Here is a 20,370-nt window from a genome sequence, read left to right as displayed (position 1 = left end):
TAAAGGATTAAAGTCCTACAGTGAGGTCTGTCAGTAAACTCAGGCTGGGCTTGTGTTGATTGACAGGTAACAGGCACAGGGCATACTCAAATGCTTAAAATTTCCAGAAATCCCCTTAATCGTAGTTCTCACAGCAACTGCTACATGCAAGGCAGACTACAGCTGGCAGTACAGACTGCTTAAGACAGATCAGAATCCCTACTCTGATCCGAGTTGATGATTAGCTGTCTAATATTAAAGTCCCTTTGTGACTCTAACTGTTAATATTACAAATTGAGTGGAAAGTCAATTCTGATTTTCTTATCTAGTTTTAGAAAGTCTTAGGCAAGACAGACGCTGTGTGTGGCACCATTGGAATAACAAAACTGGACAATAGCCATTAAAATGCATTTATTTGTTTTAATTCAAAGGTTTAACAATTATTTGCCCAGTGGTCTGGACTTAGGGAACAACAACCAAAAAAACCCATTAGACCAAAATACAAAACCAAGTACACAAATAACCCTTTATTTGTAAATGTAACCTCATAATCAACTTTTAGCACATGAAAAAGTTTACAAAATTTATACCACTCTTACAAATTATTCAGAACGAACAGCATAGGTGGCAGCTGAGCCTCTCCACATCCCTCCTTGCCCTTGCCCTACCGTTCCGTGCCTGGATAACACCATGCTGGAACCAGAGGGCTGGGAAACTGGAACTGCAGGCTTCCAAAGGCTCCTTTTGCGCTTCAGACCAGTGCCTGAGCAACTCCAGCTCCCTCGCAGGGTTTGGTCGGTGAGAGGGATGTGGGCAGGCTCATGTTCTGCCTGCTGCGTCCTCTGCAGCATTAAGATAATGACTCAGTAAATGCAGAAATAATTTGTAAAAAGTACAAAATTGACCCTGAAGAAAAACAAAATAATTTTAAAAAAACCAGCTTGGCTTTGACTAAGTTACACTAAAAGCTGCAAGACAGATTTACAGCAGTATCACTTTGAGTGCGAGATCACAAAAATCAACAGGTTGTTATGAGTCTTGTCACTAAAAAAAATGAAAACATCAAAGTTGCCTGCCTAGAGAAGCCTTTTGCCTCCTAACAGAAGGGCAGACATATGCCCTCTTCACGGATTTTGGCCTTTTCAGAGCTTTGTTAACTATTAGGACCAATTTAATTCCTAAGAATCTGCCTCTAGCAAAAAAATTGCAACAGCCAGAAAACCAGCACATCTGTATTTTCCATTAGCTCTAGCTGCATAGGAAACAAATGCTGCCGTTTAGATTCAAGACTTAGGACATGGAAGTAAAGTACAATAATTTAACAGTTGCAAGTAGCCATCTCTGAAAGAATAATGCAATTGGGCTGTACAAAATGATATCAAATATACAGAAATATCAAAACCCTGATTGTGGCCAGGAACAGATGGATAAATATACGAGGTACTCTATACTCTTAAGGTATGTAAATGCACTGACGGGTCATGTCTCCCCCTCAGCAAGGCAGCACCTGCTCAAGCACAAGTAGGCTTCGCTTATAAGCGGCGTTTTCAAGCCCCAAGAAGCTGAACCAAACCCCAGTCTAGGTGTGTGTGCACAGACTGTGGCTTTTCAGTGCTTTATACAAGCGTGGTCAAGAGCTGTTAACTTTCACCCTTCAAAAGAAACAAGATGCAAATTCTCCTTTGGTGCTTCAATAGGAGGAAGTTAAACATAGATACAGTAGCTTGAACCCTGCGCGCAGCGTCCGAAGCTTTGAAAACTAGCACTGCGTGCGTCCTGGACAGGTAAAGCCTCGGCACAATAATCTCAATATTCACTAGTTAAATTGCCAGATGCTATGGTGGGTGCAGAAATTTTACTAGCTCCCTTTTCTGCTTTGGAGGGCTGCTTACTCTAAGGCTGCATAACCAAACTGCTAGTAGTTAATAGTGCTTCATTTCTGTGTACATCTGGAGGCAGATTTAGACAGTCATTCACTGGCAGAAAGAGTAACCCATTTCATCGCTCCTTGTTTCTTTTTGTTTGAAGTACCTACAGTACTAAAAGTTAGGAGAGCAGAGGACTCTGTTCAGCCACCTTAACACATAGCAGCTTCTCAGTGAAGTCTAGGCATCGGCACGGCACACGAATTTTTGGCTGGTATTATGCCTGACTTGCTAGTGGCCAGCAGATCAGTCCAGGGTGAGATTTTACAGTCAGCTTAAGCTACTGCTGGAAGGAATAGTGGGTCTGGCTGTATGGTCCAGTTCCTGCTCCACCCCATAGCTATTGCTCATGTTTTCATAACTGTTACTGCTGTGACAAAAGATTGAGGAACATTTGCCCAGGGAAGGCCAGGATGACCCCTTCAGCTGTCCACTGCCCTGCTGCAATGTAAAATCTCATCACCAGCTACCGGCAACAGCTTCAAGTTATCTTGCCCTAGACTGTATATGTAATACCACAGGAGAGAATGCCAGTGATCTTTCAAGAACAGCAGTATAGTTTTGCTCTATATAGTTTCCAGCATAAATAAGCATAAAAAAACCCAAAGAAATCCATATAGCATAACCGCCTATAAAATAAACCATTCTGGGAAAAGAAAATCAGACTCTGACAGGGAAGAGAATAAATAACCCCTACAGCGATTAAGTATTCTGCTTTCCCATTCAAACCAGTATCCTGCACACTGAACGAGCTCTGTCTGATGCATATTCCAAAGGGATACCAGAGGCAGCTTGAGGAACAAAGGCTGTGACGTTCTATGACATTAGCTTCAGCTGTTCCTTCCCTTTCTGCCCCCATTCTGACCTGCTCTTCACCTTCTGTGATTCGTGTCTCAGCTGTGCTAACAGAGTTTCTTCTGGCACCACACCATGAACCAAAATGGAGTGCTAAGCTTAAAAAGCCTTCAAAAAGGGGCAAGCGGAGGGAGGGAGTAATTTAAATTTTGGGCCCCTCACTACAGGAAAGGTATTGAGGCGCTGGAGTGCATCTAAAGAGCCAAGAATCTGGTGAATAGTCTAGAGCACAAGGCTGATGAGGAGCAGCTGAGGGGACTGGGGGTGTTTAGCCTGGAGAAAAGGAGGCTCAAGGGTGCCCTAATCACTCTCTACAACTACCTGAAAAGAGGGTGTAATGAGGGGGATGTTGGTCTCTTTTCCCAAGTAACAAGCAACAGGACAAGAGGAAGTGGCCTCAAGCTGCGCCATGGGAAGTTTAGATTGGATATTAGGAAAAAATTTTCACCAAAAGGGTTCTCAAACACGGGAACAGGCTGCCCAGGGAAGTGGCTGAGTCGCCATCCCTGGGGGTATTTGAAAGATGTGTAGATATGGCACTTACGTAGGGCCAGGGTTTAGTGGCGGACTTGGCCAGTGTTAGGTTTACGGTTGGACTCTATGATCTTAAGGGTCTTTTCCAACCTAAATGCTCTATTCTAACCCCGCCAGCTTCACTGATATTTTACAACAAGCAAAGCAGCAACAACTTACCATCAAAAAGAGGTGGGGGTTCCACTGCCTTCCCTCCTGCCTGACGCCAGTTGCACCATTCAACTCTTACAGCAGCTCCAATACTTCTAAAATTCTTACTGAGTGTGGTAGTTGGCTTAGCTCTCTACTTTCTTGCTGAACTCCCTTGTTCAGTTAGCCACTTTAGCAACTCAAATTCATACAGAGGAGTTCAACAAGCTCCAGAAGCTGCACAGGTAAGATCTGGAAGAAGAATGAGTGGCTCTGATGAGCATTTCTGTCAGTGTACTCCACGTTGTGAAATTATGCCTGAAATGTCTAGCGTGACTCAAAACAACTGGACCAGCGTGAGTCACAGGCCAGTGATAACACATCCATCTACGGTACAGGGTGGGGAGGGAAGGCAGAAGCCATCACAGTGGCTTTTCTGTCAAAGTCAGTGGTGCACATGGTGCAACTACACCAAGAATCCTTTCATCCAAACTGCCCTAGGGATTCCCCTCGCCTTGGCTATACTTAACATTGCCATTCCTTCTACTGAACGTTAAGTCAGAAGAGCTCTCAATTTTTGCATTCCAAGCAAACAGCCTGCACTGAGACACCTGAGCTTATTTAAATGTTTCTGCAGTCTCAATTGACCAGAGGCAGTAAATGGTGGCAAATAGCAGGTGGTTTATATTTGTTTACAATGCCCTAAAGCGTACGATTATAGATGGGAAATGTTGTAATTTTAAAAAATAATATTAAAAAAGGCTGCTACTTTCACATCACTCAGAAATTTTTCCAGTAGCTACAATCTTCTGAATAAAAAAATAAAGAAACAGGAAAGATTCTTTAAAAAAAAAAAATAAAATGTAAAGTTAAGTAAAAGTAATGCTAAATAACATTTGCAAAATTTGGCTACAATCATTCTGTTGTAATACCAAACATTCGTTCTAAACAGGCCTGAATCCAACATAAGGCATTTTGACAGATTCTTAACTAAATAAACAAACTGTGGTACACTTGAGAGTAACTCTGGGGAGGACTGAAGAATTGCTGTGTGTTCCATTCAGCTATCCATAGGCGATGGAGTGTATTAATAGGGGGCACGCTCTGCTGTGCATCTCAGCATCTCCCAGCAACATCTTGTATTTCATCATGAAATAATGAATCTGCTGAAATAAGTAGCAAGAACTTCTCTCACTTCAGCAGCTAATGAAGTGGCCTTCCACAGACAGATTCGGTCTTTCAGTACCGACACATTCTTCCTTTAGGCCGCACTCCACAAACACTTCAGCGACATATGCCCGGCTCTGCTGCGGCAGTGCTGAGGCTGCTCAGCAAAATTCATTATGGACCGAGACATGTGCAGGATCAACAACTGACAATGAACTCCATATGCTCGTAGTTCTTATTATCAGGTGCTTGGCTTTCGCAAGTTGAGAAATTCTGATTTTCATTCTGATTAAAAACACAGGGAGCCATCTAGTCTGTGTAACTAAGACTAGTTATACATGTTTGATGGATAGTTTAGGCATATGCCAGATGTTCTCAGGTTATGAGGGTACAGTGTATTTATTATGTATATATACACACAGCGAGGCATGGAAGAAAGCCAGAAACCAGTTTGTAAATTAGAATGTGGGACAATATATTTCTAATTGACGTGTAGTTTTCTTTTAATCATATGGAGTAAAAATATTTGAAGTAGCCATTTGTTCCCTCTCCAATTAACTTTTTTTCTTTTTTAAGGAAATAAAAAGTCAACTACTTCTCATTCTTACTTTTCCTTCTTGAGGTATAAATGCCTGTACCTTAATTTCAGAATATATCTAAAGGTGATCCAGCTGGAGGAGGTATGATGATTTTGTTTTAGAAGTTACAGCTTTGACAACACAATGAATCTATAAAGGCAACAAATTTTTGTACGACAAAATTCCTGCAGCCCCGAAACACGTAATAGTCTGCATAACAGACTCACAGTTAGCTATCCGGAGGAACACACTCAAGATTTCCCATCTTTCTGCCCAACAGTTTCTCCTCTAGCCTTGGAAAATTTGAACAGGTACACACAGTTGACAATTTATGATTCTGCCTATCTACATCCTGTTCTCCAAAGGACATCTTGACAGGAAGATTTAGTCATACTAGTAAACTGCTTTCTTGTCAGCAGAAGCCCGCACTGATTTGATGTCCCTTTTTATATATTTTTAAATCAGTATACAGAATGCATTAGAGCTGTAGAGAGAGAACAGAATTTCATTTTGTTTCTTCACTTACCACCCTACTGAGTGAGGATCAGTGTAGAACACAGAGGCGGAATGTTTCAAAAGCTAGTAAGTAAAAAAAGAAAACTCTGATGTTTACACTGGACTTTCTGTCTCCATGCCCTCTCCAGTCTAAGCTAAGAGAAAAAACCATTTGGTTCAAAGTCAGGTCAGAGCAGTGGATGAAATATCTTATCACAGCTTATATGTAACGTGGTCTTCTGAAATTATTTCAACAAGGTATTTTTCCACTCACTCAAATAAAAGCATCTCCAAAGCATCAAGATTTGATTTACGCATAGATATTTATCCACAGCAGCTTACAAATTAAGTAGTCAATTATAACAAAAAAACAAAAAAAAAATTGAATGAGTTATTGTTCCCCAATATTTTCAACCAGCTTAAAGGAAATACAGTAGAACCTCACTGTTTTGCACTGACGACTGGGAGGTTAATTGTACCTCATCTCACTTCGACCATTTTACAACATTCAAGTGCTAAGAGTTAAGCCAGGATGACGCACTTCAACATGTGTCCTGTTCACACCAGTGGAGTGTTGTAATTCTGCTTTATTTCCTATCCTATAGGTGTAAATGGAAAATAAGTCAAAATGAGGTAGCACTGCCACTCTCTTTGCTGGAATGTGGACAGATCCTGGCCTAATTTTAAACAGTAGCTTAGCAAGATTCTACTGTAATCTACACAAAATGTATAAAACACGAACCTTTTCCAGAATAAGGCCACTAATTTTGCCATTGGCAATAGGCAGTGAGAAACAGCAGTTAAAAAAAACCCTCACTTGATTACAGAGGTGTTTTTGAGGCAATAAACCATGGGGAGAAATATAAACACATCGGCCTCTCACCCCTCCTCTTTGTTTTCCAGTATAAGTATCTCTGCTTCCTGTAAATACTATTCCATGGGGAGAAAGTTCAGTCTATTTTCTTCGCTGGGAGTCTAAGCAAGTTCATGGTATATTTAAAGACGGGGCCAGCACTGTAAAACAGGAGGGTTATAAGCTTCCCATGAGTCACGGTCATGACAGTCTGATGTCCAGATGCCCAGATTCGATACCAGGGCCCATAAAAAGGATCCGAGATGGCTGGGCACAACATGTTGTTCAAATTCACTTCTGTAACCTGAGAAAGCGATAACAAATTTATCAATTAACAATATTTTTGTGTTGCACTGATTCAGACACCTAAAATGGTAATTTTGAAATTACCATAATAATCAAAAATGTTTAGGTGACAATCCTTTGTTCAACACAGGTAGGGCAGCTCTCAGAAGAAAAGCAGATCCAAACTCAGTTGTGCATTTAATAGATGGATTTATGCAGGTACAAATACGATTTATGAAAGATTTTACCGATACTTGTGAGATAGGAGATACAAATGCCCATTAGAACATGCAATTAAAAATTTGCACGCAAATAGTCTTATCCATGTACATCTGGGCTAGTAGAAAAACCAGTCGGTGTTTTCACTTTGAATGTACTTGCAAACTATCCATTTATTAACTTCTATTTACTTACCAATCCCAGAATCTGCAAGATGCTAAAATGATAGACAAACATAAACCCCGTGGATAAAAGAGCCCACCAGAAATTGCAGAGTGGTTCTGGAGTGTAGACACCTTGAAAAGAAAGGAATACATTAGTATTTAGCTGAATTGCTGTGTCCATCAAACACTCACGAATAATCCTCTCTCTTCATCTCTGTGGATGTTGGGGCATCTGGCTTTAGCTGATAACCCACTCAATACCATTAGAATCATTAATATTTGAGAGCCTCATTTCTTACCTGGAGTGTCCCAATCAGTTTCTTCCCGCTCTCTGGTACAGCAGGAAAATGTTCAATATGTTACCTCATTAAGCTTGCCTATTTTTCTTTATTCCAGTGATTTTTACCTCGTTCTTCCTTCTACCACAGAAGTACTAAATGATTTTAAAATACAGTAATGGTGTATAATGTATCTTCAAGATACAAGGTTATTATGGAATTAAACATTCAAACATCATATGGCGAGAACAACAACAGTTTCCAGAGTTCTCAAGACTCTTACTAGCAGACATGAAAATTTCAGTGTCAGATACAAGCAAAAATACTGCTTTCCTCCTGACTTTAATAACAACCTAAGGACACAAAAGAAAAAGATGTACAATGCCATGCTGCTCAGATCTAAAGAAGCTGTAGAGTTTCAGATGATTATAAAAACATGGGCATTTTGTATCTGCCTTTGCTCTCTGCTCCGTTAGATATTATTTAATATTGGAACATGTTTCCAGTACTCCAAGGACGGCACACAGCACAGAATGCAGTACTCACATTAGCCTTGCAGGAAGATTCAACAGACTTCAGCATACACTGCACGAGGCTTCTGGGAACTCGGATAACTACACACGCGCAGCTAGCTACGACAGAACTCGCCAGACTAAAGCTGGTATCAGTATGCCTGTGCATGGTATCAGATGTAAAGGCAAATAACGGCGGTTATCTGCTCTACAGATGCATCCTATCTTACATTTAAAATCCCTAGAGGGCTGCTGTCTCACTCCCTGTTGTCCTTTTACAATTCTTTGCTGCATAGTTTCTTCCATAGTTTGTACCCATCGTACCAGTTCAGATGGATTTTGCAGTAGCTACCTCACATAATCTAAATATCATTTTGTGAATGTTACAAATTGAAAAGACCTAATTTTATTATCCAAAACTGTCCATCTATTCATTGTCCACTCTAAATAACACAGCTTCTCTGCTGCTAGCCAAGAGAGCAAGGAGTTGATAGTGTGCTTGAATGACAGCAGCACATATGGACCCCATAGATCATTCGCTGACTGTAATGAGCAACAGTGTTGGTGTGATTACCCAAGACACAACTGCACACCATGCTTTAGTAAAGCAAGCTGTGACTTGGTGCAACCGTGATAAATACGAGCACAGAAGCTATTTAGAAGCATAAGGCAGCTTATAAGATTTATTATCCGCTAGGTGGGTGAGTGTCTGAACTATAAACGAAATCCGAAGGTAGAAGTGAACTCTCCAGGAATAACTTTACATGGAGTGCACAACAGGTAAAGGGAAAAAATTCACAACAGTCTACTTCTTGGAACAGACTTAGCAAGCATGACCCAGAGCCGGTATCCTGTTCAGAAAACAGTACAGGAGACTTGACTTAAATAGCAATGATATTCATTAAACTCCACTGCCTGAAAACATCAGATATGTGATACCACCCTGAATACGGTTTTTCATTACAGAGAGCAAGAGAAGAAGCCAGTAGCCTCGGTGTCAGCGTGCAGGGGACTATGGCTCTGGTTTTGGCTGCACCAACTCTTAAGTGACCTGGTCAAGCTATACACAAACTCTGTGCTCCCCCTTCAGCTGTAAAGAAAATATCATCTGACTCGCAAAGGTTTTTTTTGCATTGTCTTTGCAGTTTTAGGTGCATGTTTAACCTAATGCAAAACACAAAATAAAATTTAAATAAGGGAGCTAAGCCAGCTCCCAGGATCTGGCAGAGTAGTGCTGTACCACATTTGGTTTCATGGGAACTCGCCTGGTTGGCAGTTGCCTGTTATTTCAAAAGTATTCGACAAAGCCTGAGAACAGATGGTAGTAGTCTAAAGCAGTAAACACTCAGAAAAGCTAGAATTCAGAGACCTTGAGATTTGGGGGACTTTCAGTGCAGGTAGTATATAAGCACTAAAATAGACAAGTGAAGCCAGCTATGAAACAAGACTGGAAGGAGAAAGCAGTCATTAAAAGACTAAGGAAATTGCCCAAGATGACAAAACAGATCAGTGTCATGATTTGGCTTTAAACCCAAACTTCTCATGTCCAGCTTCAAACTAGTCAGGGAATCACGTTTCAGCAGTCACTCAGAACTGTTCAGGTTCCTCCAGCAAAGAATTTCACACTGCTACATCCCCTCTCTGTTGCAAAACTTAAAAAAATACATTAGCAACTCTCACCCTCTACAGACTTTTGATCTCCCTACGTAACAGAAAAAGCCCTCCTTGCTAGACTTTGCAGTCCTTAAATAATAGTGTGATTTTTCAGCAGTATTATTTGGACATCAAGGGACAGAAAGGAAACAATGACCTCCACATGAAAATATTTCAGAGAGCTCTGGATTCCCAAGTGTGCTTTGGGAAACTAATTTTAAATTCATACCTGGGATATTTTCTGTACATTTCTCAGTAGATAGATAATCACTATAAATTTTATAACTCTATGGTCCTGCCATTCAGCAGATGACTGTTGTGATCCATTTGCTGTAGTACACAGTCTGTCAACAGAAACATACAAACAGGAAAATGGAGACCCACCTGAGTTGTTGTTTGAATGGCCTGTGTTGGCTTTGGCAAAAGCTACTTGCTGCTAACATAGGAAATCAATTTCAATAGGTAGCAGTGAGTTTCAGTCTCTGTTCATTAAGGAGTGCAGGCAATTCTTATATGTTAAGCACTTTCAAAAATTTAAGCCAACTGCCAGTCTGGCACTAATCTCATTCTCAAAAATGCTCACGCCCCACACAGTTGAGGCTGTAAGCCAACTGCCAGTCTGGCACTAATCTCCTTCTCAAAAATGCTCACGCTCCACACAGTTGAGACTTTTCCAAATCAGGGTCATCCAAGTAGGCTGTATTTGCTCTTGTGTTAAAATAGCACAGTAGTGCATAGTTCAGTTGAAATTAAACTTCATTTTTTCAATTGCATTGATAGGAAGGATTTCATATAGATTGAACAGTTTGAGGTTCATCGTCTGCTTCTGCAACAAGAATTTGTTGACCTTGAACATGCCAAGTGGTTAATTCTGCCATCTAGGAAATGGAAGCATGGCTTTAAAAATCTAAAGATGAACAAAGAGACTATTTCTTTTATACTGCTTCCCCCCCCCATCATTTTTTCAATTGCATTGATAGGAAGGATTTCATATAGATTGAACAGTTTGAGGTTCATCGTCTGCTTCTGCAACAAGAATTTGTTGACCTTGAACATGCCAAGTGGTTAATTCTGCCATCTAGGAAATGGAAGCATGGCTTTAAAAATCTAAAGATGAACAAAGAGACTATTTATTTTATACTGCTTCCCCCCCCCAATGTCTTGTACTAGTTCTAGTGTTCTTATGAACTGTTATTTAAAGTTCTCAAAACATAAGCTTGTAAAAATTTGAGCACAACATAATAGAAAGTAATACTCTGTCTGTATTTCTATGAAGGCATAATGCAGGAGAAAATTACTCTTCTGTTTGAATTAGAGAATTAGAACCTAAATATAGTACAACTTTTTAATTTAGTAGGGTGTTAAAATAATCTGTTTTTCCTAATTAGCGTCTGGCTTTCATTCCCACTACATTTGATAGAGCTTTACCAGTTCTCCAGCTCAGCACACTCTCCTTCACTAGTCTCACAGGTAAACCTGCGTAATCCAAAACTCAGAGCAATTATTAAAATTCCTTCATTTTCAACCTTATAAAAATGTGAGGGCAAATTTATTTCCATTTTATTTCCCTTGATCAAAGGGTTAATTCCAGTAGTGTGGCCTACTGAGCTAGACTAGAGACCAAGCTTCCTTTCCAGGGGAAAACAGGAAAAGTGTTCTCAAGAGGATGAGTCTGAAATCCACTGTTTCCCCTACAGTTTCCCTGTAAAATCCCCAAATTTAAAAAAATCCCCTAGCGATTTTTTTTTCCCCCTGGATTACTACTAAGGTATATAATAAAGCCTGCTTTATAACTCCATTTAAAAGCCAAGGAAAGCTACAGCTAGATGCAGGTAAGTGTCACAAAGTGGGGAAGTGGCTGAGAAAGTGCACAACAGTGAGAAATGCCTTTAAATATGGAAATCCCTCAGGCTTGCCAGCAAGTCCTAACAGCCAATGGAAAGCACAAGTTTAGATCCGCAATTGCTTTAATTGCGTTTTCCTAGTTTACAGCCACAGGAAAAATGATCCTTTCGGCTGTACTTGGTATCTGTGTTCTACATCTTACAACTTTCCCCAGCTTCTCGTTAGGTAAGAAACGCTGTGCTGCCCTGAAGAAAGCTGGCTACCCAGTCCTGCTTCTGGACATCTGTCTGAAGTACAACAGAGGCATCCCCCATGAGGGGGGAAAAAAATAAAAAAAAACAAACATCAACTTCTGCTCACTTTCTGACAATGCCACAGAAGTTCATCTCTTCTGATGCCACTTTTGAAGACACATCAAAAAAAGGGCTTTATGACTTGAGTCAGAGAGACAGTTTCTTTATTGCTTATAAAGATACAGCACTTGCCTTATAAGCTGCACATTCTGACTCTACTCCCAGCAAACAACTCACCTACTACTTAATTATTTAGGGTGTATATGTCTGTCCACATGTGCACAGCGATACCAGTAAATCAGCTGGGGTCACAGACCACAGGACTGTCCGGAATTTACAAGGCCATTACTGTCAGTTTTGTCTGCAAAATATGATTCCCCCCCAAAAACCCCCAACCAAACCACTTCAGTCTCTCCGGAGTGGGGACAAGCTGCCTTTGCAGGGTGATCTGGAGCACTGGCATAGCCATTTTGACAGACTATCTCCCCCTGCAGGCTAACGTGTCAGAGCCACAGGACCACTCACAGACACCACCACACAGCCTCTGATGAAGCACACACCATATCCTGGAACTTCAGGTACAGCTGATTCACAAATCAGATTGCTCCTGAAAGTGACAAAATCCTAAAAAAAAAAAAAAAATCAACACTAACATCCTTTTCTACTTCATTAAGTTATTAAGTCAACTAAACAATGCTGGGGATCTCAAAACACAAGAAAGATTATATCCTGAAGTCCACTGGTAGGGAGCTGCTATGAATTAACCCTTATTGCAAACTGCTGTGAAATGATATCATTTGCTCCCAGCACTCAGGAAATAACAATTCCACTTTGATTAAATTTCAGTATGATTTGAAGCTCTGAAATCAGGTGCACATCTAATTCTGTCAAATCCATCCAAAAATCTGACCAAACTAGCTTTAAGGACCAAGACAGTGAAGAACTGTGAGTCTCTAAGGCTGATGCCATGGAAACTAGATTTTTTTTTTGTGGCAGTTTGAGACATTGCACTTCCTCAGCTGCCTTCTATGAGCGATCCGTATGCCAGTAGCATAAAGTATAATTATCTGAGTGTACTCATATGCTTCAGAAGACCAACTTAGTTGTAGATGAAAGTGGTTTGAGGAGTTTTTCAATGAAGGGGTTGGTTCCATGGTCTAAATTTGCGCTGCTGTGGTTCCTGTCTTCTTCCTTTCACCTTGACAATTCATTCACTGCACCTCTCTTTTGCTAACCCTAGTTCTCATCTGATCTAACAGTAAACCAATCCAGAACCTACAAAAGCATTCGTATTTTTTGACAGAGAACCAAGGCTCTCACCTCCTAAGGACAAGAGAAAGCAATGACCTACTGCTGTGGTTCAGCCTATGCAGCTACTTCAGGAATGCTGTGTCCTGCCCAGATGCATACTATAATTTTTGTCAGGGTTCACAGGCCATACAAGGCGAGATTCATTCAGTTTCCAACTGCAGATACACTTCAGTTAGGAATCTTCTATGCTGTCCTGCTGTATCTGCACATCTATTTTGCCTGAGAGCCTCTACTGCAGCCAAAAAAGATCTGAGCCATAGTGCATAAGTATTTATTTTGCCTAACCTGGTATGCATATGTATGTATAGATGCATATATGCACTTGGAAAGAAAATTCGTTAGAAAGAGAAGTACGGAAATTTATATTCACTCGGTACAGAGGGGAGGGAGAGGAAAGAGGAAGAGAGAAAAAGGTCTTAATCCCCGAGAGGGAATACATCGCTGCACTTCAGCGAGTTCACTGTGCAATGCTGAAGCCTGAGCTCTGAACCTCTTTCTCATCAATTTGATCCTATGCATGGTAAAGCCCCACACGTACTGGGGGGGAACATGAAGGTGATGCTGCCAGAGCAACATGACCTGTCTTCACCACTGTAATGAATAGCAGGAGAGAAAGAAAATAGATTATTACAGCCCTCACTTACTGTCACCCAGCTCCTTTCAAAACGGAAACACTTCAACAGGCAACTGAAGGTGTGTGCATGGTGGGCATGATGCTTGACTAGCATGTCAACAACCCTGGACATGCAGTTCTGTATAGAATGAGCCTCAAATCAACTCAGCTTCAAGTGTTCTGCTCAACCTTCCTTTGTGAAATGTTAATATTACGATTGAGATCCTCTTAAGGCCATCAGTGACAGTGGCAGATTCCCTATAAAACTGTAGTAGTATATTTTTCCACATACAATCCATTCCTTTTCATTTTTCCAATTTTACTACCCTTCAATTACTTCTCCTGATCATAACCAATAGATTAATTGATGGAAATTTCTACATAAAATACAGAAATAAAGCTGCATGCTGATCAATGTCAGGGATGAAAAAGCAATTTTCTCAAGATATAGTTAGGATAAAGGATGTGATCTGCTCAGAAAGTACTTTAAACAAAGGTGCTGGTGAAATGCAAAATATTAACAAATTTTTTCAGGCTGAGTAATTTTTCCATCAAAAATCATACATTCCGTCTCCTGGGGTATTGGCCATAACTACTACAGCAGTCCATGGGTGTTGTGCTAACGAGCTATTACAGTCAGCCAGGTGATCAGGAGCCAACTGCGTAAGAAATTGAACAGTTATTCATTACCCAGCCCAGGGCAATCTCCATTGATAATATTTAGCCAACAAAGTTCTTTTAGAAATGTCACTGCTATCGTGTCAACATTAGATGGCAGCAAATACCTGTAAACTAATAAAGGGCAAAAATTTAGAAACCTGCCCTAGAGTGACAACTGTACAAGACAAAGCCCTTCAGACTGCAGATATAATCCTACCAGCCCCAGAAAACAGGCGCTGAAGAACCCAGAGAGCCTTTACTTCAAAACAAACAAACAACCAAACCAACCAAACCAACAAAAACAACCAAAAAAAAATAAAAATCAAAGGAACACATCAAGTGACATCCAAGGCCAAATTTTAAAGCAAAAGAAATATGTCTTAAAATGATGTTATATGGGAACTTCAAGGCCATGAAAAGAAGTGACTTAATGACATCCCAAGAGCTTGGGTCGTCATTGTCTACAGTGGCTGGTTACACTTTCTCCCCTGTCCCCATCCTCCTTCCCCTTCAACAATGATTAGGAAGAGTCTGTGTAACTTCTACAACTATACTCCACTTCAACATTATTTGCCAGAATTTTAAGGTATCAAAGATGGATTAAAATTATGTGGCTGGCTTATTTCTCTGGTAGAGAAAGAAACAGAATTATTTCAATTTTTCCTTTGGATCATCTTTATTTAGTTCCACTCAGCAGTGAAAACCAAAAAGGTTACAAACCTATAGTGAAATAAGTGTGAAGGATTGTAAGTGACTGCTGGCATAAAATACTAAAGATTCACACAAATGGAAGAGGCTTGTTCTGAGCATTTGCTAAATTGTATCCCATTGCTTGACACCACATCCTCGGGGTTTTCATTAAAGGCTACTGAACATCTTGACCATAAATTATTATCTTTTATTTCTTGGATTAAACAATTTAGCTCTGCTAGAAAACGCGGCTGGAGGCATGTCAACACTAGAGGGGGGCAGAGCATCACACCAGATGCATACACATTGCATTCCCTTCTAAAGAGCGACAATTAGAAAAATCACTGGCCAGTGACACAATTTGGGATTCCCAGATTTACGGAATTAATATGGTATAAGTGAATGCAAGATAGTAATTTGTTAGAAAAGATAACAGGCAAGCTAGCTCATTTCACTAATATATGCCACTACATATTATTGACATTTCATTACAGTTTCAGAATTTCAGGAATTTATCTAACTAGCCAACTAATATTCACATGGGAATAAAATATTATTTTTTTTCAGCTCATTTTAAGTTGCAGTATGTCTCAAGAGACATCCCAGCAGGCAAAAGCCTTAAAAATACATCCCACCAACAGCTTAAAATGTTGCAAGATGACAGAGATGCTACTCAAGAAGACAGTGCACATTATGCCAATACATTCTTAATATCACTTTGGGCAAAAGACCATTTTTTAATTCCCATTTCAGTGCCTGACACAAGGCTTTGTTACCCAGGTTACAACTCCAATATAACACCAGAAATTATTAAGCAACAACATAGAGAAAATTGGTAAAAAAGAGTAAGAGTAAAGCCCATGGTAACCACTGAGCACAGCTTTTTCATTGCACGGGACTAATTCCATATGTACAGAGTAAATTGCCAACCTACCTCCTTTCCGCAGCAGATAGATGGGCACCACATAAAGCATCACATGCTGGATGTAATAAACTTCCATTTCGAATGGAAGCTGCGGAACAAGGAAAATATTTGTTAACGTTTTTCATCACTAACAACTGAGTTACAAGGAACCATTCTCCTGATGACCCATGACAGTCCCTTCGGTTCAGTTATTTTACACCTATGGATACTAACAAAGAGATGACATTAATGGTCAGCGCTTCGAAAGTGCAGCTAACTGCACCCATTCCATTCCCCTTGTCACAAACGCAATGCAGCACTTCAGGCAGACAACTCTCAAAACCAGCCAGAAGCACAACAAAGAAGGAATAACATAAGATTGCTCTTTTCCCTTTCTTAGCATAACTTACCAAAAACAATGCAAAACCCTCAAGTAATCAAACCAGAAGCTGTAGACACCCTATATGACAGCAGCCTATTTAGAAGGAAAAGATAATTGCTACCTTGGGAGAGAACTCTATAAACGAGGTCTTTGCTATATAAAAGTATATAAATAAATATAGAAAATTAATTACTGAAGAGGCCTGTGCAAAAATTAAACTCTGATTTATAGTAACCTGCATGCATGTGTGAAACTGCTAAGCTTCACCAAATATAAAATTAAATAACCAATATTTTATTGGTTTTAAAGAGAAGCTGTAGAAGGATGTCTGTAAACGAGTTACCAGTTAGTAGTAAATCAGGTATTTCTCACTTGCTGACAACTTTTGGGAAATTACAATTAGTAATTAGTTGAATTAGTTACTTCTCAGTCAAACAGACTGCTAAAATAATACTGTGCTAAAAATAACTTGAACCACAACTCTGAGTTTAATTTGAGCCCCTTAAACCAGCCCCAACTAACTCCAGCTCTTTATGAGTTAGAAAGGATGACGCACTGTATTTGAAAGTTATTCCCATCTGCAAATGTTTTTGCCTGTATCTAGTTTTTAAACTACAGCAACACATTTAAAACTGAAGAGTAGCAGAAAAGATTCAAACTCAAATTTCAGAATTCAACTTCTTGCTGCAGCTCACTTACAAAGCTGAGAAGATACACTTTTCCATTAATTTTCAGAGGTGAAAACAGGACCATACCACCACCCAAGTATGAAATCTCACAGGAGTAACTCAAAGCCATCAACTTTGGTTCAACGGAGACTCATTCTAGCATTCTGCAGGCTAAAGTGAGGCCAGATGCAAGTCCTACCATCATGGCTTGTCTGTTGGGAAGAAAAAATAAAGGGGGGAAAAAAAAAGCCTTCTTTTGTATCATTGTTCTGAAACACTGAAGTCATAGTGTTGAAACAAACATTACAACAAAGTTGCTCTTGCTGTTACATCAACAGAAGTAAAGAGAGGTTGAAACAGAGTTTGGTTTTCTTCCTAAATACCAGTCAATAAACAGCTGGTTTATATATATAGTGATCTTTTAAGTTCAGCGATAATTCTTATATCCTGTTTTGAATGTAAAAGATGCTAAAACCAACAGCTGGATTCTGCTAGTCCTGGCATCCCCCACCTGAACACTGTCAGTGTCCTGACTGCAACCTCCAAGATGTTCAGCCAGCTCTTGGGAGACTAAGCTAAAAAAATCTTCCATACAATCTGTTGAGTTATTTTATTCCAAGTATTCTGTATCAAAACATAAAACCAAGCAAGACAATAGTATGCAAAAGCAAGAACTTCACAGAAGTTTTGAGGTTTCCTGAATCTGAACCTTTTCTGCTGTTCCTTATTGAAAGACACATAGGGCAAAGTGAGGGAATCAAAATTATTTGGGAAGAGGCTAAAGCAGTTTTCCTAAATGGGGAAAAAGCTGTACCACTCCCAGCTGGAACAGGCACACTTCAGAAACAATAGCTCCTGCTATAAACAACACAACATGAGGCACTCACTCCTGCCAAGGAGCATTCTCTATTTAGTATCTGTGGTTTCATAAGGGCTTCTACACTCGCTGAGCTGTGAGGGTCAGTTACACAAACCCTACGCTCAGGATACTTCTCAGAACACAGTACCAGTTGTTTTGCTGCAGTAGCGTTGACAATATTTTTTTTTGTGTAAAACAAAACATCTTTTTTTCACGATAAACGATTGCTTGTTCTGAAGCCTGGCTAATTATGCGAGTGCATTTCCTGGTGTAGAGCTGCACAAGGACAGTTTCTGGACAACCGAGCCCTCAAGTTTTACAGCCAGGCTACAACAAACAGAAAAAGAACAAACACGAAAGCTGAACTATAAAGCTGTACTGAGTGAGTGACACACCTAGCTCTCAAGGTCCTGTCTATAAACGGTTTTATCAATAAAAGACTCACTCACAGATATCAGATAGACAATTTTACACGCAAGGAGAAACTGCAAGTGAAGGCAAGGTAGAAGGGATCATCCATCAATATAGGATTTAAAGAACCTCTTTTTGAAAACAAGTCAGCACTTGAGAAACTGGTGACGTTTGAGAAAGTTAAAAAAAAAAATCAAAACAATACCTACAGAACAAAGCAAGTCAAAATATGGAGTCAGTCCCTCTATAATATTTGACTATAGGCACCCGTGAAGGTCACATGTATTTAAACACAGACTTCAACAATCACCAAAGTGGACTCTTCCCAGGCCCCAAGAGACGTGTCTTCTCCTGTCAGATGTCACCGTGGAAACCTAGCAGCCACTCTAAAGAGCAGCATTTCCCCAGTAACAAACCAATGGTAAGTTTCTTCAACCACACCAGTCCTCAAAGAGATCCAGAATCACCCGATACTTCTTACCAAGATAGACTCATCTGAAGCCTGCATATTAATTGTCAATTTTTTTGCTGGGTTTTGTACTAAACTGCTGCCAGCATCACTCTTGCTGCAATTCATCTTGTTTCCCTTCCTCAGAATCTTAAAAACAACTAATAGTACAAGACAAAAGGACAAATTACCTATTTCTTCTACTAATTTATATTCTAGGCTCCCTTAACAGCGTAAATTAATATAGAAGACAGCTCTGCTACTCAAGACAAGAAGTGTTTCTCCTTTAAAGATTCTTACTTGTGGCAAAGCAAACGTGCTCCATCCATCCACAGGTTTTAACATGGGTATAAAATAATATACGTTTCAAAACACACCTAACACTGACATACACAATGCCTCTAACACACATGATCAAAGCATGCTAACAAAGTACTCTGGAAATAAATATTCAGACTATTCACTTTTCACATTTTGTAATAAACTTTCTGTTAGAAAATAAATGGTGTTTTGTTCCCCAAGGAATGGTTTGGCTCAAAGCAGCAGCATGTGCTTCTAGCCCCCACATCAGATACAGATTCAGAAGTGCCACATTCCCTGGACACACGCTAAAGGCCTTTGGGAAAGTATCAAGAACAGTGAGCAGGCAGTGAACCTCCACCCCAGGAAGAGGTAAGTTAAGTACAGGTCTACTAGTCTAGCTAAACTCCTAGCAGCTGCTTACATTGCTTGCGAGACTGTGGAAAGGAGAACCTGTATCACGAAGGATTAGAGCTCACCCTCGCATCTCTGAGCATGAAGAGTCACAGCCATCAAGAGCAGTCCTCTTGAGCATGTACTTGATGTCCTAACTTACCATTGAATGGTTTGGGTTGGAAGGGATCTTAAAGATCATCTGGTTCCACCCCCTGCCATGGGCAGGGACACCTCCCACTAGCCCAGGTTGCCCAAAGCCTCATCCAGCCTGGCCTTGAACCCCTCCAGGGATGGGGCATCCACAGCTTCCCTGGGCAACCTGGGCCAGTGTCTCACCACTCTCACAGGAAAAAAATTCTTTCTAATATCTAGTCTAAATCTGCCCTCTTCCAATTTAAATCCATTACCCCTCGTCCTGTCACTGCATGCCCTTGTAAAAAGTCCCTCCCCAGCCTTCCTTAAACTTTCCAACTTAAACCAGCTACTGCCCTAAGGAAGCAACTAGGTCGTCCCATTGACTGCACTAAGCTTTAGAAAAATCTCTTCAAGACAGCAGTAGAGTTGGGCCCAAAAGTCAGATATTCAGATGAGAGTTTCCCCCAAAAGAGTATATCACACTCATATAAAATACGAGTTTAAAATAGTTTAAACCCACTTAGACACAGCAGTTGGGTTTTCAGAGGGCTAGGAGGTTGCCACCTGTCTCTCGTGTCTGAAAGTAGCACTCCTCCCCTCTGTTAATTATTTATACCTTGGCTTTATATTTGCAACAACAGCTCAAGCACTGTTGTCCAAGAGCTCTCCCTCCATCACCCTCTATAAAGACTGCAGAGAATGTCAGAAAAAGGAATAGAAGGAATTCAGCTCCCAGATTCTGGTCTTTTCTGTAGCACATCCAGCACGAAGTCCAGTAAACATCAAATATCATTCTGTACCAGTGACCTGACATTCCTATATATCTGAA

At 40.3% G+C, this 20,370-nt stretch overlaps 1 protein-coding gene across 1 annotated transcript in view; it reads right to left on the bottom strand.

The window, feature by feature from the left end:
• Positions 1 to 6,240: 6,240 nt before the first annotated feature.
• Positions 6,241 to 20,370, bottom strand: part of TMEM164 (transmembrane protein 164) — a 19,174-nt gene continuing 5,044 nt past the window's right edge. The window contains exons 2-4 of the mRNA XM_010083292.1: positions 15,973 to 16,051; positions 7,215 to 7,315; positions 6,241 to 6,819 (exon numbers count right to left, since the gene is read on the bottom strand). Of these exons, the coding sequence (XP_010081594.1) occupies positions 6,613 to 6,819; positions 7,215 to 7,315; positions 15,973 to 16,051 (387 nt within the window). The 3' untranslated portion in view covers positions 6,241 to 6,612. The remainder of the gene's footprint in view (positions 6,820 to 7,214; positions 7,316 to 15,972; positions 16,052 to 20,370) is intronic.

Source organism: Pterocles gutturalis, unplaced genomic scaffold, assembly GCF_000699245.1.
Source record: "Pterocles gutturalis isolate BGI_N339 unplaced genomic scaffold, ASM69924v1 scaffold29490, whole genome shotgun sequence".
Classification (NCBI taxonomy): Eukaryota; Metazoa; Chordata; class Aves; order Pterocliformes; family Pteroclidae; genus Pterocles; species Pterocles gutturalis.
This window is presented reverse-complemented; position numbering and strand designations above follow the sequence as displayed.